Below are 19668 nucleotides of genomic sequence, written 5' to 3' on the forward strand. Positions count from 1 at the left end.
AATTGTTTCTGGAATTTTGGTTTAAAAAAATTGTATGAGGGAGCATCCTGGTGTACTTTCTATAAATACTCACTGCACTGTGCAGTTACAAGATAGAAAAAAATTTAATTGTATGAGGCTGTTGTTTGCTGATACATTCTGATATGAAATATCTGTTTTTCAAAGCTACATATTAAAACTGTTGAAAATATTAAAATTGCCAGTGAAGAAATGCAGTGTTTCTTATATACTGCAGGCTGTACTTCTCTAAGATCTTGTAATCATCAGTGTACCCACGCTGATGATTCAGAACACCACACATGCACGCACACACGTGCATGCACAAAGCAAATATGTTTACAGCAGGTACAGGGATGGGCATTAGCCTAGAGAAATGAAATAGCTTTCCGATTTCACCTTTATTTCAGGAAATCATGGTATCATTTACCAGATTTTCAGAAGTGCTCTCACATATGGCTTCTGTATGTCTTTTGTTTGGTTTAGGGGGTTTTTTTGCACTGAATGTGTTTCAATTTTTTTTTCCCTTTTTTTAAAGTGAGCGTAAGCTTTGGCAGTTCTCCTGTATCAGATCTGTCCTTTAGACTCCATTCTTCTGCAGTACTTATGAGATAAGTTTTATGGCAGTTTATACCACTTTGATGTGGTACCAATACAAGCATGCACTTTGGAATGTGTTTCACTTTTCTACAGTCTGTGTGAATATACTAAGAAACATCATCCTTGTTTACAGAATCTTATCATTTGTTATTAGTATTGGTGTGGCACTTGAATTGCTAGTAGCAAAATGTAACTTCTGTTTGGGACCACAGAATTCAATCAGATAGCTGTCAGTTTTTTAAATAGGACGAAAATAAATGTTATTTTTACCCCTATTTACTACATAGAGTCAGAGCAGTTGAGAGAGGAGTTCCTGGACACCTTTCATAAATGGAATTATTAACTAAGTTAAGATTTCAGAACTTTCTTGTTAACGTTATGTGAACCAGAAAGAAGCCGACTTTAGCTCACAGTGTTAAATTTAGCTTGTAAGTCTGGCTTCTGTAAAAATGCCACTTACGAAGTGAGGAAGTTATGCCCTAACTTATGAAATTGTGGCATTCAAAAAATCTTTGAGACAGGGTAATGCGGAATCCTGCAAAGGGTACTTTAGTTATCGTTTCATAGGGAACCACCACACACAGACACAGTTTCAGTTTAGGTATAAATGTTTTAATATAATAAGTGCAGCTTTAAAAATCTACCTCCAAAGAATTTGCCAATAAAGCATTTCATTTGAGCTGAAAATTGACTGGGGGCTACATTTAAGTGCAGCTTTAAAAATCTACCTCCAAAGAATAAAATCTGGGCAATATAATTTTTTTTGATTCTTAACTTAATAGTATAAAACTCATCAAACAGAAATGCTAAAAACATGTACAACTAGGAGGATGCTGTGTAACCCAGATTTTTATCTGCCATAGCTCAAATGCAATTCTTTTGCATTCTATTCTGTAACATAGAATGAAAGTTTAAAATAATCACACATTCATGCCTGCTTCTAAAGTAACATTACTTTCTGTCTTTACCCCCCCTTATTTCTTTGTTCTGTTTTTCCTTCTTTCCAAACTCTTGTCTCAGTCTCCTGTCAGCCCTGGCTATGAGGTATGTACTGAATTTGCTCTACTTCCTATCATGCGATCAGGAACACACTTTTTATGATTATCAGTGTCAATGTGAAGAAATGCAGGAATTTAATCAGATTAGTATTTTATGATCTTTAGACCTCAAGCATTTATTTTTCTTTTAGAGAGAGTATATCCAGTGCAAAACTCTGAAGTCTGGATTCCAAAGTGAAGGTCATGATTCTTACATTAAACAGTAAAATTAGCTAACATTAAAATATTTTTATACAAAAGTGGCATTTTCATTCCTTAGGCATAATAGAGGCCATTGGTTGGACTGTGGCCCTTTTTTACTGGTAGTAATGCACGGGAGGAAAATTTTAGCTTCACTTTTAGGACATTGGGAATTTGCTGGAGTAACGTAGAAAATAAACATTTTATTTTAAGCTGAACAAACCTGACCCTTAAGTGCTCACCAGCAATAGACTTCTAATACCATAATGCAGTGTAATAGCTTTTCTCAGAATACTGCTGTATTAAAAAAAAACAAAAACAGTCAGGATTCTGTACTTCTGTGGAAATAAACATGAACAGTGTGCAACTAAGTTACAGCTATATATAAAAAGAGTATCAAGTCTATCTTAATGACAAAACAATTTTTTTAACAGGTACTTCATGTCAAAAGTTATACTTTTTGGTTTTCAATATGGATTTTCCAAAGAAGTTTGTTTCATGTTCAAAGTTTCAGAAGGTTTTGACGCTATGAAATCTTGGTGTCTTTCCCTTGCAGACACTATTTGAGATGCAGCCAGAGAAGAGCAGGCTTTGCAAATGTTTTCCTTTTTAGAAATACTACATAGTTAATCTGAAGAATATTTTATTGTGCTGAAGTGAAGATTATCATGGCCAAACATTTATCTTTTTGAAAGAAATAACTTCATTTTTTCCTAAAGCACTTACATACTTATTGGAGTGTGTCTAAGTATCATAGTCTGCCCCAGAAGTACAACTCCACAGGATACCCATAAAATAATACTAACAAGCATATATAAAATAAGATTTTTGTAATATGCAAGATAATTTTACTCTAAGTAAGTGCTGTCTGAAAAATGCTAAATCCAGCAATCCGGATAGTGATGGATTACCCTAAATTAACAGTAATAAGAAGTGGTAATGAAAAAAAGATAAAGGTATTTGGAGGAAAAACAAAATTGTGTTTCTTTTGTAAAAAGAAAAAATATGTTAACCCTCTACGGTTTTAATTTAAAATATATTTATGTGACACAGCAGCATTTTTTTCTATTTATTTTTATATATGTTTTCATTATTTTGGTAAGTTCTATTCATTCTTTTAGAAGCGATGAATGTTGATGTGTTAAGGTAATTTTTTAGACACATTGGCAGTGATTTCTCATAAAACTGTGCTTTGTATTTAAAATACGAATGCTGTGTCTTACGGCGCACAGGTAAGTGGAATAGGATAGACTAGACTATTTTGTTGGAAGGGATCTACAATGATCATCTAGTCCAACTGCCTGACCACTTCAGGCTGACCAAAAGTTAGAGCGCATTATAAAGGACATTGGCCAAATGCCTCTTAAACGCTCACAGGCTTGGGCATTGACCACCTCGCTAGGAAGTGTGTTCCAGTGTTTGACCACCCTTTTGGTAAACAAATGCTTCCTAATGTCAAGCCTGGACCTGTCCTGATGCAGCTTTGAACCATTCCCACGTGGCCTGTCACTGGATACTGGGGAGAAGAGCTCAGCACCTCCCTTTCCACTTTTCCTTGTCAGGAAGCTGTAGAGAGCAATGAGGTCGCCCCTCAGCCTCCTTCTCTCCAAACTAGACAAGCCCTAAGTCCTTAGCCGCTCCTCACAGGACATGCCTTCCAGCCCTTTCTCCGGCTTTGTTTCTGTCCTCTGGATGCATTCAAAGACCTTCACATACTTCTTAAATTGTGGGGCCCAGAACTGCACACAGTACTCAAGGTGAGGCTGCACCAACACTGAATACAGCGGGATAATTCACCTCTTTGGACTGGCTGCTCATATGGTGTTTGATGCACCCCAGGATGTGGTTTGCCCTCATGGCTGCTGGGGCACCCTGCTGACTCATAACAAGCCTGCTGTCAACCAGCACCACCAGATCCCTTTCTGCAGGGCTGCTCTGCAGCATTACTCTGTCCTAGGTGCAGAATCTGGCATTTGGACTTGTTAAATTTTATCCCATTAATCATAGCCCAATGCACCAATCTATATAGAGCCCTCTCTGCAAGGCATCTTGTCCCTCAAGAGAGTCAACAGCACCTCCCAGTTTAGTATCATCAGCAAACTTGCTAATGGTGCATTCAACTCCTGCATTGAGATCATTGCTAAATATATTGAACAGGACTGACCCTAGAATTGAACCCTGAGAAGCACCACTGGTGACTGGTTGCCAGTCAGATGTAGCCCCATTCACTACAACCCTTTGAGCCCTGCTGTTCAGCCCATTCTTCACCCAGCATACCATAAACCTGCTTATCCCACAGTTGGGCAACTTCTACAGAAGTATGCTGTGAGGAAAAACTACATCTACCACCTTCCCTTCATCCACTAGGTGGGTGACCTTATCATAGAAAGATACCAAATTAGTTAAACCGGACTTTCATTTTGTGAACCCATGTTGGCTGTGTCTGATGATTGCATTATTCTTTAAATGCCTTTCAGTAGTACACAGTATAATCTTTTCCATAGGTTTTCCGGGAACTGAGGTTAGACTAACAGGTTTATAGTTCCCTGAGTCTTCCCTCATCCCTTTTTTGTAGATTGGAATAACATTGGCCAGCTTCTGGTCATAGGGACCTCCCCAGGCTCCCAAGAAAGACCTTTGGTAGAATATTACAGTTACTTGCATATTATCTTTGCTTTTTGAGGGAGAATCAGAAATTGGTTTTTACTAAATAATTTACTTCATTTTAGTTTGAAAAGACTATTTACATGTCACTGACAGAATACAAAGCACCAGGTGTTGCCTGCCTCTGTAGATTTGTTATAAGCAGAGCTGGCTTGAGGCTTCTCAGCTATATATAGAAGAGTGATTTTGCAGAACTAGGACAGGAGAGTCACTGGGAGAGAATTGCTTGAGTTGTAGATAGCCATTTTATCTTCTTTCCCTTGCCCTCAGCTCTTAATGCAGCTGCTCTTTTCTCTTACTCCACTGAAATAAGGAGCGCTCACTTCCCGTTACTCAAAAATTCCCACTCTATGAAGCCTTCCTTTTCCACACTCAGACAGAAGACGCATCTCCTTTTCCCATTTCCAGTCCCTATAGAGCTTCATATGCCTTCCCAACTCACTGGACTGGAAAAAAGGAGCCCTTGAGGGAGGGTTAAAAAAGAGCAGATAATAAAAGATCAAACCAAACCTAATATTTTTGAAGGAACTTGCATCTGTAAGATGCAGGGAAAAAAGCTTTGTGCTATATAAGCCCTACTGTGCCTGCTGTCACTAGCAAATCCTTCATCAGCAAAGGGCTTTTGTTTTGGGAAGTCCCTGACTCTGGGAAGTTAGTGTAGCCACGGGACGACTGCTGAAACCCAGTAATCTTCTCTTGTTATTTTACAAAATAAGGCAGGTTACAGACAGCATTCAAACCACTGTTTGCTGGTATTGATGTCTGAGTGGAATAACAGGGTACATAATAATTTCCATCTGTGGATAGTTTAATATTAACAGCTTGTACTGTAGTCAGTTCTTTGATGTGTTTACACATGTAACGCTCAAGTGTTTTTCAGACCATAGCTATCTAACTGTGATGCTTGTAGGATTAAATCATACACTTGACTTAAAGAGAAGAGTGCAAGAAGCCTTGAAAGACAACACAGTTGATTGCATTCTAAGTGTGGTATTTCAGTGTATTTAACTGAAGATTTGTTTCCTTGAATTCACTTAATTACAGTCACATAGTTTAATTTGTAAGAGAGAGTCAACATTTGCATTGCATCAGAAACATAGTAGTTCCTGTGGTTACACAGATATCTAGCACCTCATTTGACAGTAGCTTCCTGTGAAGAAATTGTATATGAACATATTAAGGCTTTATCCTCTGCCTTCAATCTAGGAAGGAAATGCATCTTTCAACAAGTGTGCTTCAACACGGAACATGAAACTTCATGCGGACATTATTACTGTTCGGTTTTTTAAACATACATCACTTTTCTCAGTTGTCCAAGTAAACAAAAAAACTAGCTCATGATGTTTTGCTGCTTTTGTTAAGGCAAGCATTTAAAAAATGTAGGAATGCCTGTGTAATTTTTGATTTACTGTCTCAGTGTAAACTACAGGAATAATGTCACAATACTTTGTAGATACCAAGCCTGCAAAAGGTTAGCACTTCTTTGTGAACAGTATTGAAAAATTATGGATTTAGGAGAGTATAGGATGTGTAGCCTGCTCTCTCCTGAGAGAAGTTTGCTGACTTGAATGTGTTTCTGCAAGTGTGATTTAAAATAAGATGATCAGACGTCAAAATTGAAGTATTTCTTTTCTGACTCTTCTAGAACATGAAGCTCTTCAGTGAAGTTTTGTCAGAATCCCTGGGACATTTTTAGTCGGACTGTTGAAACCTTTTAAAAGAAGTCAGGCAAATAACAGTCTATTTTATGTTTTAGGCTAGACTGTGCAGCTGGATTGCAGGGCTATTCCTTGTCTTTGTTCCCAAGAGGCCAGCTCTGCATCCAGTCAGCTTTTATTGCTTCCCATTAGTCCCTTCAGCATCTCCATAAAGTTTCTTTGATTTCTGTGCCTGGAAGGGATAGAAGTGGTGCTAGAAGACAGTCAGACTCACCCAGGTGATGAGAACAGCTGAATCCATTGGCAGGGAGTCAGTATTTATTTCAATTTCTTAACTGTATTTTGCAATGCATTTGGAGAAGGAAAAAACACAGGGATTTTACCTTTGGGGTAGCAGTTCTGTGGAGGACTGTCTCCTTCCTGCAGTGACAGGGTTCTGCACAGTGACTTTGTGTTTCTGGCTACTGTAGACAAATTTGTGTCCTCGAACAGCTTTTAACAAAGCTCACCAGATAAACCATGAGTAGCTTCAGTATATTTCAAAAATTCAAATAAATTGAACCAGGAGGAGGGGCAAGGCATCAGCTAATAAGACTCATGCAGAGTGCCCCGTATTGGGGAAAAGCTTGGCACCTCTTCGTTCTTGGAATTAAAAAAACCCTTTTTTCACAATAAAAGAGTAAGCAAACACTGGATCTATTAGATATTCTCATCGTTTAATGCATAATTGCATTGAAGTCTCTGGATGTGATCAGTGTCACTGGCTTGATTGCATATCCATACAGTTAAATATCTGCACACGTTTCTTCGTGTTTATAATGACTTGGAAAATCATATTCTGAGCTGTTAAAGTATAGATTACCTTGCTGGGATGATTGTTCTAAAGGACTGTTTAGTGTTTGGAGCTGCACAGGCTGTTAGTTTCCATGGTGTAATCCAGTTAAGCAATCATTTCCTGGGAAGTTTCCAGATTTGCTGAGTCAGGAGTCTGGCTGTCTACCAGGAAAAACTAATTTATCTTTCTAGCAAACCAGGCACACCAGCCGAAGAAGAAGGTGCTTTGTGGAAGAGATTCTTGCTTTTACAGTGAAAATAGGATAGTTCCTGTTTCCTTTTCTTTCAGGGGCTTTAAATCGTGGCATCTGTCTGGTGCTGGGAGTGCTGGAAGTTCAAGTTGAGGGATGTTGACAGGAGTTTTGGAAAATATTGGAAGGAAAAGTTTGTCATTGACAAGAGGGAGGAGGTACTGTGCTGGTACTCCTCCTCCTCCTAATCAGTCAGTCACCAGAGGGGTATGGAGTGATGCTCTGGCTGCTGCCATGAGTTCTCTGTCACCAGCTTCCCTCCCCTTGCTACTTCTGAGCAGGAGCCAAGGGTCACATTGCCTTTAGCTGGAAGAGGGAAGGAGTGCGAGTCTGTCATATCAGGCCTGGGCGTGCAGGACAGAGACCAGATACATGTCAGTATGTATTATTTTTAACAGAAATATAAGCAGAAGTTAAAGTAGGGACCCGTCTTGAAGACTGACATCCTGCGGTAGGTCTTCCAACATTTTATCTTTTGATTAGTATCCATCACTGGTTGAACTGAGAGAGAAACAGAGAAAAGAGAACACTTCTAAATTACTAGCAAAAATGTAGTTAATCACCTATTCTCTAACATTACTTGGCAGCCATGTGAAGTGAGACTTGAAGTAAACCCTTCAAAAATTATAACTGTGCATTGACCAATACAAACTCTGAGAAACAAGTTTAATAAAGAACAGGACAATGGTATGATGAGTGACTGTTGCACAGTTATCTTCCAGAAAGGATTGGCTCACTGTAGAACATCTAGAATTCACTTTTTGTCCAGCCTGACGTTTTCTCAGAACCATCCAGAAGCATATACTAGCACATTAAAACTGAAAAAAACTTGTCATCAAACTGAAAAAGCAAAAAATATAGCAAATAATTTGTCCCACACTCATACTGTACCACACCTGAGATTTGATCAGACACAATCTAGCAGCACATCTCAGCGGTCAGAGCTCAAAGCTGTAGGGAAGCCTGTCTCTCTCTGTTAATTGTATAAGTGCCTAAGATTAGTCTCAGTACATTTCAGCAACGCTACTGAAGTTTCTAAAACCTGCAAGGCATTTGGTGAGAAAAACTGGGTCAAACCAGCTTTCTAAAATCCTTTGAGCATGAGGTTAACTAGATATAAGTAATTTGGACTTTTAAAAAGCTTTTAGCAATATTGAGTTGCCAAAATAATTTTTGATTTGGCAATAATTTGGAAAAAAAAGGCAAAGAATGATAATAGAATGTAGGTTTAGTTTAGATTATATTAGACAGGTTTCTAAGACAGAACATAATATTAGGAGATACTTGGTTCACTTGTACTTCAGACAAGAGTAAGATTGTCAAGAAAGGGCTCTAGTAGTAAGAACAGTAAACTGAAATACTAATTTGTTGCAGTGACATAATGAAAGCAAACAATAGAACTCTTTCCTCTTAGAAATTCTTACTCCTTTTCAGTTCAAGTACATATTAAGAGAATAGCATCACTACATATGAAAAGTCCACCGAATGTCCATATTCAAGACAGTGACAGCAAAGTGTTGTGACTAGTGCCTTGCAGGTAGTGGGTGTAATTAAGGTAAACCATTAAAAAATTCCTTTATTCAAAAAGAAAAAACTTATATTAAAATACAGTATGTCACGTGTTCTTGGTGTGAGCACTGAAGAGCCAATGCAGAGCTAGGTATCTGACCATAGCATAGGGTTGAGGATGTAACGTGTAAGGCACTGCACTAAGGCTGAAATAGCATCAGTCTGAGCCAAAACTGTCTCTGCTCTACACACGAGACTGAGAGGAAAGCATCGCTATTTCTGGCTCCTCTTGTGACCTTTGTCCTGTCCACAAGTTCCGAGGGCTGTCATTTCAGGGAGTTTGCACAAGCTGAGCAATGCAGTCCATGCTGCATGTATGGGCTCGTTCTTCCTTCCTGCTGGGCTTCTGCCCTCCCTTTCAAAGCCCTGTTCATGTTGACTTCATAAGACTTAATGCATTCTGCCTTGGAAATATTAGACAAACAATATTACTAACTAACAAATAATGGAATAAATTTAATCTTAAATTGAGACTAGTTTGGGTTGTTTTTCATATGCATAAGTGCTTTACAGAGCATGAAGATCTAAACTCGGGGAGTAAACACATAATATCAAAATATGTTCTCATCCTTTTTCCACTTTTTGTTTGTGATAAAGAAAAGACAGATGCTTTCTTATATGTGTTTCAATCTAATTTGTTTATAGTGGCCATATATACCTGGCTCATACAACGTATTTTGCACATTTTTCCTTGCTTTGACAGAACTGCGTTTATACAGTGGCTAAGCATGTGATGTTGGCATTGTTGTAAATTAGCAGGGTAGCTCTAATGCTCAGCAAATCTACTGCATATGCTTCTTTGGAAAGACAGATAGTTCTACAGAATAACCAAAAGAATTGATCTTCACCATAAGAAACCTATCTGTAGTTTGGAAGGAAGAAACAACTTTTTTCCCCATGGCAAATACAATGTGAAGGCCGAGCCTGGAACTCCTTAGGTTCTTCTGCCATCAAAATGACTTTCAAATTCCTTTTTACTCCAGGATTCACAAACAGAAGCATATTGAAACGTATTTTCATATTTTGGTGACCAGGAAATAATAATCAGTCAGCCTTCTCAGACGAAGAATTTCCATTAGCATTATCGGTTTGAAACAAAACAGCTTTTCAAGCTAGGCCAATCTAGAGTTTCAGCTACTTCAACTTTTTGAACAGTGCGGGCTCACTGGGAATGACTCATTTTCTAGCCTTCAGTTACCAGATTATTTGCAGATGACAGTAAGAAGATGCTGAGTTTTAAATGATCAAGCTGCATCTTGTCACTTTTTTTTTTTTTTTTCTTTTCCATGTTAACTGGGTGTAGTTTGGTTGTTTCTTGAGGGCAGTTCTTAGGAGAAGGCAGTTTTCTGGGTCAGTTGTTTTCTGGGGTAATTACTGTATTTACATCTGAGTGAATTTAGTAGAAAAAATAAGGTAACCCATTTCTTTCAGAAATTCTTTTGATTCCATACCTTAGACCATGTGTCACTTCATACATGTTTATAAGTATGCATTTAAATACCTATCGTGATCTATTGTGCATAATGTAAATGTGGTAAGGTTAGCGATAGCAAAAACTATAAATAAAGGGGATGGAAAATACTAATCTGTTTTCTATCAAAAACCTGCATGCACATAGAATAAGGTAATAATTTTCTTAATGTTTATACAAAAAAATACAGCCTTTCAAAGTTGCCTTTGATGTAAAACAGAAAATAAGAGAGGTAAAAATGGCTTGTGTTTTTATCAGAACACAAAATGCTTTTCTGAGAAATTTTTAGTGAATATTTTAATTTTGATTTTTTTTTTTTTTATAAAAACCTGTTTCAGTCACAACGTGAAATGTATGATACTAGTGTTGGCAAAGGTATTGTTTGATACCGTTCAGATTTTTCAAAAGCAGTCAGAGAGGTGTGTTGCTTGTTCTACTAGTGTTTAAAAGCACTTGTGTTACTTTTTATGTCACACGACTTACTGTTTTTGAGGCAAGTAAATATGTGAATATGATAGGCTTTTAGAAATGAATGCATCATTTATTTCAAATGTTCTTTTTATGTATTTCGCAGCAAAAGACACCATCAGAATCATTTACTGGGCGAGAGAAGAGATCAAATTCACAGTCCTACATTGGAAGACCTATTCAGCTAGACAAGATCTTACTGTCCAAAGTCAAAGTGCCTCACACTTTTGTCATCCACTCTTACACGCGGCCAACAGTTTGCCAGTACTGCAAGAAGCTTCTCAAAGGGCTTTTTAGACAGGGTTTGCAGTGCAAAGGTAAGTAAACGCCCTTTAGGAATGTAAAAACTAAGCATAATAAAATTAGTAAATGAATGTTTGAGTAGTTGCTATGTAGCCTTACTCATGATTTCCTCACTACACTATCTAGGTGTAGGCACATGTACAATTACATTGGATTAAGCTGGAGTCAAAATTACAGTAATTGCTGTTCTGTAGGAGCTGGCTGCATGGCTGTTCATTCCTACCCTGCGGTATATCTGCAGTAGCTTGCATCTTTTTCATTGAGGTGTTAATTATCTTGTATTTGGCACTACGTAAGCATGTGCTCGCAGGCAGTTACAGCAGAATAGTTAACAAAAAGGGCTGTATTCTTACGTGCCTGAGTCCCAGCAGTTCAGGGTTTTGGGGGAGTTGTAACAGAAATAAAATAAGACGAGCTTATATGAGAATTTAAAACCACATTTTTTCAATGTGACTGATGTGCTCTCAAGTCTCATGGTGTTGTACCTTAGTAGGTGCCAAAGTGAATCAAGCCCCTTGGATTGTAGCCTGGATTACTGGCTCACTCTAGCCAACCAGAGTGCCCATAAATACAAAGCATAGCGCATGCTATGGTATTAGGTATTAGGTAATGATCCTTAAAATCACCTTCCTTCTATTAAAATAAAAAATAATTATCATAGAATTAATCAGTGGACTTTGCATTGCTTCTTTGAACTAACAGCCTGCAAAAATTCAAAGTTGTAGTCATTTAACTTAAGACATGATTCTTATGTGGTTTAACTGAAGCAAAATCTCTATGAAGGCATCACCTCTTTCAGTTCATTTTGAATCCCTAGGACATAAGCAAATACTAACCTATTTTTTTTTTACATATTTACCTACAGTTTAGCACTTCTGTACCTCAGTTGGGTTTTGGATCAATCTGAAGTTAAATAATTAGCAGGATATTGACAACCTTAGTATATTTCTTCCTTCTTGACTCTGCTTTTCCAGGTGTGTTAATAAGTTACAGCCCTTAGTTTAAGTAAAATGTGTTCAGCAGCCAAAAGAAAACAGTTCAGATGACATCTAATAAAGTGCTACTTACACATACAAAAAAAGTAAAGTGAAATAAAAATATCTGGAAAATAAGGAAGGTATTGAAGGAACCTTCCACCGAAAGCTCTCTAGAAGTTGCTTTGAGATACAAAGAACAAATATTTTCTCACGCACAATTGTTGGCTGGGGTTCTGTTGTTTCAATTTTCAGTCATCGGTATTGGATATGTAGTCAATCTCTTAAGATACAGCAGATATACTGCAGCCTGATCTGCTTCTTTCACTGGAAAAGCAGCTCTGACTTTGCAAGCAAGCACTTGGGTCTCCTCCTCGCTCTCCTAGATGAGTTGAACACACGCTTCGGCTGCAGCTAGTGCCTCCGCCCAACTGCCCTCAGTAATGCTGTCCTTTCCCCTCAAGGAAACGCACTTGTAGCATCCTCATCGTACCCTTTCTACTGGCAGGTGGCATGCAACCAGGCTAACGAACACTCTCTGAACACGTTAACTTCATATTAGTGGAATAGTAGGGCTTGACATTTATAGGCTGCGTAGCAGGAAAAAATATATCATGGAAAAAGAGAAATAATTTTACTGTATCCCTTTTTTTCTTAACAGACTGTAGGTTCAACTGTCATAAACGTTGTGCTCCTAAAGTGCCAAATAACTGCCTGGGGGAAGTTGCCATTAATGGAGGTAAGTTGCCTTAACAGTTGTTTATGACATTGTTTAACCCATCAGTTAAGTAAAAGAGAAATGTAAAACTGTGATGTGTACAAAGACACATTTTTCCATTGCTTGGGAGTGGCCTTTCCTGTGAAATACTTCTGTTGTATGTTGAAGTGTGGGAGGAACCCTACAAGTGGCTCATACACCATCAGCTCAGATGTATTCCAAATAGGTGGCACTGACAGACTGGCTCAGCTGTGCCACAGAGGTGGTGTCAGCAGCAAAACGGCCGGGTGATCGTGGCCTGTTGAATGCAGAATGCCAAAGTAAAGCAAAAAGCCACATGTGTGAGAAGCTGGCATTCACCTGTCAGATACAAGCACAAAATTGCTTCTTAATCTGGGGGGAAACGTGGTTGTTTTAGGGTAATCTTCCTGAGAAGGAAAAGTATACCTAGAAGAACTGGGAAGGCCCTCAGGAAAAAATTCTGTTGGCATAAAACTAACCATATCATTTGCCAGAAATAAAGGCTTGAAAATCTGCTGATTTTCCATACATGTGCTGTCGGTTTTGTGTCAAGTATAGGAATAGTATGGGTAGGCTTGACAGACGGTACTGGAGAAAAAAAGGGTGGTTGTAGAGAAGTTGCTGATTGGCTTGAAAATGTCATTTTTCCATGTGATTAGGGAATGAAACGTGTGGTGAAGTGTTCAGTTTCTATTGCACTTGACCATGTTAAGTTGTCAGCCTAAACTGCTTCTGAGGTTAATAAAGTATTGCCTTATTAGGTATACTTTTGCAAACTTTAAATTGGTGATCTACTTTATTGAAGAGATATCAAACATTTCTAAAATTAGGAATGTTAACTAGTATTTTTCACAGTATTTTTCATAGCAGTGTGACTGTATTATTACAAAGATTTTCTGAATAATGGCAATTAGTGTAGGCAAAAATATTTCAGACGTCAAGTATCCAACTTGAAACGTGATAAGGTGCATGGTTTTCTGGAAGGCTTATGTTGGACTCCTGCTGCATGTCCTCTCTGATGCACCTCAAACTGGACTCTTGGAGTCACTACTATTACTATTTTTTTTAATCTGTACACCATTTATACCTCACTTAACCATTAACAATCCCATAACGTAACTATTTTTTCAGGAATGCAAGTAATTATGCTTACAGAAGTTTATGGCTTGATTTTTCAAATCCAAGAGCTATGCACCATGATTGATTCCACTGATAACAGTATAGAGTTTTCCCTGAGATTTGCAGTCAGAGGAAGTAACTAAATCTGCTTATAAATGATAACATTTTTCCTGCATAGGTGCAGTTTTAGAGAGGAGTACAAAACAGGATTGATCAAAAGTGCTAAGAGAAAACAGGAAGGCAAGCCTTGTTTCTGGACAGCTGGCCTAAATGAACAAAATTTACATTTGTTTCTGAATTATTCCTTGAAGTTCCCTTTTTCCATCTGAGGCAGCTGTATTTCATCCCTCCAATATACCCTCTGTGCCCCCTCCCTGCCTTTGGCCCACAAGCAATGTGCTACGTTTGTTGACTTGCCTCCTACACATAAATCTGATGGCAAGTGATGGTTTGTCTCAGGAAGAGCTGAGTGAAGAAATCTTGTGCAAAGCTACTTGGGGTGAGAACACATACTCCAAGCTTACTCCAAGTCTACTCCTTGAAGCTCTTCATCTTAAAATTTATAGAATTTGAATTTTCCCCACCAAGTAATACCCATGGTATAATATCCATAGCATCAAAGTAGAACTCTTAATTGTGTGTCCTAAACGACTGATATAGGGTCATTAGGATTATCAAAGGCAATTTCATCCTGGTATCTCATTCTGTTTTTACAGTAATTTGGTTCACATTATTTTCAAACTTAATGAATAAAATACAGTATCTGTCACTCTGTCCATCTGCTGTGTGATACATCTTCCCCAAAATAGTAAGTGAAGAAAGAGCTGAAGCAATAAAGTTCCAAGTATGGTTGTATTAATAAACACATTATATACTAAATGTGGGAGGTTATTTTTAACTGATTGTGGGTTTATTAAAAATAGAGATTTAAAAAGTGTTGTAGGAAGAGCAAAAATAGAGCCTTGCACTGTAAAGTGTCATTCATGACTCTTTCTGCTAGAGATGAAGTATAATGTGTCTCTTAATCACACATCAGTAACTTATATCCAAATATTTTAAGACTACTGTACATGGAAACAAACCTTTCAGCTGTACACTTCCAATTTGAGTGAAGTGCCACCAATTTAAAACATTTTGCTGTCAGCCACTTCAGAGTGCTTTTTCTTTTGGGTGATCGTCTACATTGACTGTCAAGAACCTTCCTCCACACAATTAGGCAAAAGTTTCTCAGTGAGAATATTTGGTGTCTTCCATTTTATTTTAACCTTACTTGAAATTTCTGAAACACTGCAAACATCTCGGAAAAACTAATGCTACCTTCACTATCTGACAGGACGATGGTTTTGACATGTTAGATCACAGCCTGTATAGCAGCAGGTTGAGTTTCAACAAAATATCTTTTCTTTTGATGGGATTTTTTTTTTTTTTTAGTTTGGAGTCTTGTCTGTTTGGTTTTGTAACATAAGTCCTTAGGTAAATAAGTTTTTTTTCTTCCTTTCCATCTTCCAGATAAATCAATTCACAAGCAGAAATACAATGAAAAGTTATTTCTTACTTTGATCTTGCTTAGGCATATGTAATCTTGAAACTGGAAAGTTTATCATAATTTAAATATAAGATGGAAGATACTATTAATACTGTGCTGTAGTCAAATAAGTTAAAACCTATGTCTTTGTACTTTTTCTATGCTGGACTTTTATCAAAGTTGGACTTTTTGATAATTAATATTTCTAAAGACAGGGAGCATTATTTCAATAGTACGGATTACTGTGCCATATTGTGCAGCCTTCATAGAGAACACTGGTGCAAAGGAAATATCTTTTTTTCCCAAAAAATATAGTTCACATTATAAGTAATTATCTTGGGAATTATTTCAATAGTTCATCACCATGTCATCATCATATTACTAAATTCCTAGTTTTGAAATTACTGCAGTTTGCAGCTGTAGTGTGCCAATGGCCATCAAGCCAGTACACAACATTCAAGCTGTATAGAAAATCTGCCAGAAGATCTCAGAAATAAAGCTCATGAGTATAGAATGTTTGATAGAAGTCCATGGATAAGAAATTCTGCTTTGACTTTGGCATCTTTTAATAGAAAGTTGTATTTCTGAAAATATTTCGGTTTGATGCATTTCCAGTTTTCTGTAGTGATTTTCTAAATGACTGGTTAAAAACCACGCTTCGCCAGTACACAGAGTACTGAGTAGAGATAGACCCGGGCAATAGAGTTCCAAAGAGAACCTGAGTTTTTCTGAAGCTCAGAATGTGTCAGGATGTTGTGACTGGAGTATTGTAAGTTTTCAGATAATAACTTCAGAAACTATATTCCAGATCTTCTTAGTCCTGGGGCTGAGTCTGATGTGGTCATGGAAGAAGGGAGTGACGACAATGACAGTGAAAGAAACAGTGGTTTTATAGATGACATGGAAGAATCTATAGCTCATGATTCCGAGATGTCCATGACAGGATGCCATAGTGACAACGGGGAAATGCAGGATGCTGATCTGGATCACGATGAGTCTAACAGGATGATCAGGTGAGCTGGGGAGTGAGCCTACCTTCCATCTTCTTTTGTATTTATTTGTAAGTATCACGTCTAGGCCTCAGGGGGGAATCTACATGGACCCTAATCCCACTCATTGAGAACAGAGAGAGCTAAGTGGTATGTGGTGGTTCTGAAACTGCAGTGAGATTGCTTCACTAAATAAATTCATTAGGAGTTTAAGAGAAGCTTAAAAATTATTGTCAGGTTGAAGTAGCAGCTGAAAACTGATGCACATGTAATCGTTACACATCTGTTCTCTTTATAAAAATTACGTTGTGAAACTATTTGTGCATGAGCAATAGAGAACAATTTTTTTTTTAACTTATTTATTTTCCCACACATTTTTTCCCTGACTAATAGTGCAATGCCTGATCATTTAAATGAACAAAAAGAAAAATTAAGAAAAGGGTATAAGTCGCTATGGTATAATCGACTCTAGATGAATTGTTTGCATTTTTAGATACCTTTAGTAAGGAGAGTTTGACAAACTTGAAGTAGTAGTTTGAAGCAAGTTACAAAACGGATTAGTGGTTTGAAATGACTAATCAGGAAGGAAGATGGAAATTGAGTTGTGCAACTTACCACAGAAGTGTCTGAAGAGAAGAAAAATTACTGAAACTGTACAGAATAGAGAAAAAAGTAGGGATTATTCATTGTCAGGGAACCTAAAATGAATTAAGGTCCTTTCAGCTGTAATTTCCTTGATGCAAGGGATCTGTACCTTGAAGAAATACATAATATTTTTCCTTCACAGGTCCCAGTTTGACCTGCAGTTTCTTCTATTTTGCTTACTAGGAATCTGTTTCAGTAGCACATTCCCCTTAGCTCTCTCTTACTAACGTATACCTGTTGCAGTAATAGAAAGAAATCCATGTCAACAATATGCAGCTTTACCTCCCGCAGCAGTGAAATGGTTTTCCTGCTGTCATATTCATCTGCATAGACACTATATCTAGCCACCTTGTATCACTAGAATATAAGCCTGTGCTTATAGCACAAAATCAGTGTCATATAACATTTTGAATGTCCGAATTGTATTAAATGGACAGCATTGCACGTTTTAAAAATAAAAATACCCAATTGTAACTCATAAAAACATTGATAACCAAGGTGTACGTTTTATTTAGTTGAGGGGCATCCCTATATTTCCGGTAATACCTTCCCCCAGTTGTTCCTAAAGGTAGTCTCCATATCCATGGATTATTTTTAAGTGATGTTTAAAGGTAAATCAAAAGTAGACCTCTTGTCAGTACAGACAAGAATAGTTAAATAGGAACTACAGCTTATTTGATCATTTTTAAGCAAAAAAGAGATGTTAACTGTATGTTTCAGTCTTAATAAAACTTTAAGACAGTGCAGTTTTGGCATTTTGGTTGGAAACTGCCAGTTCATAAAATGTTTCTCATTTCCAGGATGCCTTACAGTGAAGCAGGGCCATCTGCAGACGTCCACAGTCATAACAACTGTGGAAACTTAAGATACTATTCTTTTCTTGGGCGTTTTCTGCCCTTTTTTGATGGAGTTGTTGCACCAGTAGCTTTCCCAACAGGGCAGAACACATGAACTCTTTATGCTATGTTTTCATGTTCAATGCAGCATCTCTTTTTAAAGTTCTGCCAGAAATAACTAAGCATTTAGGTTTAGGATTGAAACAGATTCTGAGTCCATGTTCCATTACGCAGAATCTGCTTTAGGAATGGTTAACAGCAAGAAAAGTTGGAAGATGGGCTTGGTTACTTCTTACACCTCTCCAACTAGATATTCCAGATCTTATCTGATGGTGCAATCGGGCATCCTGTCAAGTTCCCATGCCTTCCGACCCAATGTACTGTGAGTCAGCTGAGTCATGGAAAGTTTCAGCATGCATACCCGAGAGTGCAAGGCAATGGGACTTTGCTTTAGGTCTTTGAGGGTAAAATATATTAGCTTAAACCTCCTTCTCTGAGAGGCTCCAGCAGATTCTCTGCTCTGCCGTGCCAGGGTACACACAGCTAGGCAGCTGACACATCTTTTACTCTGTAAACCGTCATTGTTCCATTGTGTGTTTGAACCCAAGAAAGATCACAGGGCAGTAATCTGGTGGACGTTTACTTAGGTTATGAGGGATTCAAGATCAAGTATGGTCCGAATCGTGCATAGCACAGGCTTGAGGTAAGGCTCCCACACCCTGGCTGAGGCCCTAGTCATTTGCCCATCTTCTTAGCTCAACTTTAGGAATATTTTTGGGAGAGTGGTGTGCGCGCGCGTGTGTGTAAGCCTTCAGAAGGTCTCTGACATTCTCCTGCTGTAGCATTACAGTTTTTTTTCTTTGTAATCTCAAGATACTTGGAATAACAAAACAAAATAGTATCGAATCCAGGTCTGGTAGCTATGATAAATATAAATGTGGATATTGGAGAGATATATATCTATTCTGTTTTAAAAGAGTTTTTTTCTTTTTGTCCAAAGTTATCTTCTTTTTAAAAGCCTTTATTGATTTATTCTTAAGCCCTTCAACCAGCAACAATATTCCATTAATGAGAGTTGTACAATCTGTGAAGCACACAAAGAGGAGAAGTAGCACAGTGATGAAGGAGGGTTGGATGGTTCACTATACAAGCAAGGACACACTGGTAAGAAATGTTAAGGGGGACCTCTTACTGTACATACTATATGATAGTACAGAATTAAATCCTAACAATACTTTGACAATTTACAGTCACTGATGTAAAGCATTTTTTGCAGTGTTTGTGATTCCTTAAGTCCTGCCTCTTGTCATACCTGAGGACTGGCACTGCTTGTAAGAAGCAGGAGACAGTTAAAACACACAAAAATATCTAAATCAGTTGTGTTATCATAGGCAGCCAAATGTGAAGGCATTCTGAAGGAAGTAAAAAGTAACGATAACACCTTACGGGTTCTGGAAAGTAGTTTCACCTTCCAGCTGCAGTCTCCTAGATATCTTACTGCTAGGTGAATTGAGACTGTTGTAAAATAGATTGAGCGTAGAAAAAAGTTATTTTCATTCCGACCTGCTAAAACAGGAATAAAGATTTCAGTATGTGGCCTTCTAAAGTGAGCTGGGGTGTTATAACTGATACAAAAAGAAAGTTTAATTATTTTAGTAGCATACCTGTAGCAAATTGTGCTGAATGTAATGCAGACATCCAAGTGGCATTTTAAATTTTTAAAACTTGGACAATTTGAACAGAGTTAGATTATTACTGAAACAACAGAGGGTGGCCCTATAAATCCTA

General features: G+C 37.8%; 1 protein-coding gene across 1 annotated transcript in view; it reads left to right on the top strand.

Annotated features, from left to right (window-relative positions):
- The window catches only part of PRKD1 (protein kinase D1), a 65716-nt gene that overhangs the window by 25231 nt on the left and 20817 nt on the right, over positions 1-19668 (top strand). The window contains exons 4-7 of the mRNA XM_009640077.2: positions 10857-11067; positions 12689-12766; positions 16219-16423; positions 18921-19044. Of these exons, the coding sequence (XP_009638372.1) occupies positions 10857-11067; positions 12689-12766; positions 16219-16423; positions 18921-19044 (618 nt within the window). The remainder of the gene's footprint in view (positions 1-10856; positions 11068-12688; positions 12767-16218; positions 16424-18920; positions 19045-19668) is intronic.

This window comes from Egretta garzetta, unplaced genomic scaffold, assembly GCF_000687185.1.
Source record: "Egretta garzetta isolate BGI_Z169 unplaced genomic scaffold, ASM68718v1 scaffold196, whole genome shotgun sequence".
Lineage (NCBI taxonomy): Eukaryota > Metazoa > Chordata > Aves > Pelecaniformes > Ardeidae > Egretta > Egretta garzetta.